Source organism: Myotis brandtii, unplaced genomic scaffold, assembly GCF_000412655.1.
Source record: "Myotis brandtii unplaced genomic scaffold, ASM41265v1 scaffold120, whole genome shotgun sequence".
Classification (NCBI taxonomy): domain Eukaryota; kingdom Metazoa; phylum Chordata; class Mammalia; order Chiroptera; family Vespertilionidae; genus Myotis; species Myotis brandtii.
In genome coordinates this window covers 2,104,367-2,107,892 of record NW_005354174.1, presented here as the reverse complement: position 1 = coordinate 2,107,892, position 3,526 = coordinate 2,104,367, and the positions used below count along the sequence as shown (strand labels likewise).

The following is a 3,526-nucleotide window of genomic DNA, read 5'->3' as shown; positions in this document are numbered from 1 at the left end:
ACCCCCTGATCGGCCCTGCTCTGTGAGTGACAGGGGGCAGCACCCCAACCCCCTTGGCGGCCCTGCTCTGTGCGTGACGGGGTGGCGCCGCAACCTCCCCATCGACCCTGCCTTGAGTGTGACGGGGCGGTGCCCCAACCCAATCAGCCCCCGAGTGCACAAATTTTTGTGCACCGGGCCTCTAGTCTATATTATAAAAACCCAGTGGCCCTAATGCCGTAAGGACCAAAGACTGGTCACCAGGAGGCTGCGTGTGTGGCAAGGCGCACACGGTGGGCAGGGACTTGACTCTGGGTCTCGTGGCGTGGTGGGACTTGGGGGTCCCAGGTATCACGCAGTTTCCCCCGGGTCTGAGTCTCACGCGATTTCGCGTGCTGGACCACTAGTTCAAAGATAAAAGAAGTCAGTATTTTTAGGTTGTAAATTTATTTTGTTAATTGTAAAAGTTAAAAATTTGGAAAATAAATAGGTAAGAAGTTTATATTTTGTTCTCAGTATAGTGGTTATATAAACCTAGGTGGATGGAGATCGTGAGTGGGCTATGGGATACTGTGAACATTATGAAATAGTATGCAAAATGTTATGAGTATGTGATTTGTTTTTGTGTATCTCGTGAGGTAGGGAATCCATTTTCATTTCCTGTATGGATAGTGAATTTTCTCATCCTTTACTAAATAGTCCACTTTTCCCTCTATTTGTAATGCCATATCTGTCACATCTAATTTTTCATTCATGTGTGAATTTAATTTTGAACTCTATTCTATGATTCTGTTTATCTAAACCAGCGGTTCTCAACCTGTGGGTCGCGACCCTGTTGGGGGTCGAACGACCCTTTCACAGGGTCGCCTAAGACGATCAGAAAACACATATATAATTACATATTGTTTTTGTGATTAATCACTATGCTTTAATTATGTTCAATTTGTAACAATGAAAATACATCCTGCATATCAGATATTTACATTATGATTCATAACAGTAGCAAAATTACAGTTATGAAGTAGCAACGAAAATAATTTTGTGATTGGGGGTCACCACAACATGAGGAACTGTATTAAAGGGTCACGGCATTAGGAAGGTTGAGAACCACTGATCTAAACTGTCATATGTGCTATTACTGTTAGAAAAATGCTGATATATCTGGTAAGGCATATCTCTTCACTTCGTTCTTTTCCTTTGGAATGATCTTGGCTATTCTTGGCCTTACTCTGCCATTTGAATTTTAGAATTAGCTTTGGTTCATTCATTTAATTTTTCTTGTAATATAGTCGTATTATTTTGAGTATCAGAGTACACTGAAAATAATTCAGACATTTAGGTGACATATCAACTCTTAAGCTCCATGGAGATGCCATTTGGTAAGTACATTTTTATGTAGTTCATTAATTTTGAAGGGTACTAAATAATATCTTGAATACCTGAATATGTAATGAACCTCCTAAATATATAATTTTATTAAAGGTCTTTGAAGATAATGTGGGAACCTAAAGCATATTGTTAGCATTTGTGTATTAGTAATGTTTGCCTAAAATTTCAATGTATATTTCATTTGGGTTTCATTATAGCTTTGAAAAGTTTGTTTTACTCCTTAACACTTCCCCACTGTATACTTAATATTGTAATTTCTTATAGGGACATTTTTCTGCTGTCCTTCAAAAAGAAGAAAAAATGTTAATGGTTCATGGTAAAGAGGAGACAAGAGAAGTACCTGTTATTAGTGCTTCAACTCAAATAATGCTCAAAGGACTTTTTATGGTGCTTGACTATCTTTTTAGGCAAAATAGCAGGTAAATGAAGATATCTGATCTGTATTTTTTCTCTTAAAAATATTAGCCTTGCCCTAACCGGTTTGGCTCTGTGGATAGAACGTCGGCCTGCAGACTGAAAGGTCCCAGGTTCGATTCTGGTCAAGGGCATGTACCTTGGTTGCGGACACATCCCCAGTAGGAGGTGTGCAGGAGGCAGCTGATCGATGTTTCTCTCTCATCGATGTTTCTAACTATCCCTCTCCCTTCCTCTCTGTAAAAAATCAATAAAATATATTTAAAAAAAATATTAGCCTTATTGGATGTTAGCATGTGTTTAATACATTCTTATTTTGTATGAGTACATAGGATAATAAACAATTGGTGGAAATATTGCTCTTCTTGGCACAGATTCAGATTAATTGAAATTAGTCTTTATTAATGGAAATAAGTATTGAAATCAATAGATACACTAATTCAGCATTAAGTTTATAGTCCTCTAGGACTAAATTTAAGCATTTAAGTTATCTTTTAAGTATAGTTTACATATGTTTCTTCCAGTATTAGAAAGTTTCTTATTGCATAAAGCCTCTATTTAGTGAATTGTGGAAAATAAAAAGCAGTTATGGTACTCCCTGATTCTAGTATTTTGTTTTTTAAATTGTGGTATTATGTACATAACATAAAATTTATCCTCTTAAACATTTTTAAGTGTACATTTTAGTAGCATTAAGTAGATTCACATTGTTGTGCAACCACCACCACTAACCATTTCTAGAACTTTTTTGTCATCCCAAATAGGAACTCTATACCCATGAAACAATATCTCCCAAATATCTACCATTTTCCTCTCTTCACAGCGTCTATTCTACTTTCATCTTTATGGATTTGCCCTTTCTTGGTATCTCATGTAAGTGGAACCATATATATTTGTTCTTTTGTGTCTGGCTTATTTCACTTTTCAAGGTTCATCTGTGCTGTAACATATATCAGAATAGCATTCTTTTTAATGGCTGATTAATATTCTATATATATATCACATTTAGTTTACCATATTGATGTACATTTGAATTGTTTGCACCTTTTGCCAATCTACTTATATAAAAACCCTGGGTGTAACATCACGTCCAGAACCTCGACCAACTGGAAGGAAGTCAGTCCTGCAGGGGTCGTCTTGGAAACGGCTGTGTCCTCCCCCAGCTGTTTCCCGGAGGGCGAGATTTCAGGCAGGAACCCGCCCTCGGAGCTGAGCATGGAAGTACTAAGTCCGGCCTTCAAACCAGACCCTGACAGTAGGGAGGAGGTAGCCTCATTCCTCACAGAATCTGCTGTTGAATAGCTTGCTGTCAGTCGCCTGCCAGCCAGGAACCCCATTCACCTGCACCCCGGACCCTGACAGGAGGGAGGAGAGAGCCCCATTCCTCACGGAATCCACAGGTGGCCAGCTTGCTGTCAGGGGCCTGCCAGCTAGGAATTCTATTCACCTGCATATCTGTATAAAGTTTATTTTATTTATTTATTTTTTTATTCTTTAACCTCTTTCTTTTTTTTTAAAATTAAATCTTTATTGTTCAGATTATTACGTTTGTTCCTCTTTTCCCCCCCATAACTCCCCTCCTCCCAGTTCCCACCCCACCCTCCGCCCTCACTCCCCACCCACTGTCCTCATCCATAGGTGCACGATTTTTGTCCAGTCTCTTCCCGCATCTCCCACACCCCTTCCCCCCCAAGAATAGTCAGTCCATCCCCTTTCTATGTCCCTGATTCTATTATAATCACCA

At 39.1% G+C, this 3,526-nt stretch overlaps 1 protein-coding gene across 2 annotated transcripts in view; it reads left to right on the top strand.

Moving 5' to 3' along the window:
* Nucleotides 1–3,526, top strand: part of BRIP1 (BRCA1 interacting protein C-terminal helicase 1) — a 138,282-nt gene that overhangs the window by 51,920 nt on the left and 82,836 nt on the right. For both annotated transcript variants that reach the window (XM_014531667.1, XM_014531671.1), the window contains exon 12: nucleotides 1,633–1,787. In XM_014531667.1, the coding sequence (XP_014387153.1) occupies nucleotides 1,633–1,787 (155 nt within the window). The remainder of the gene's footprint in view (nucleotides 1–1,632; nucleotides 1,788–3,526) is intronic.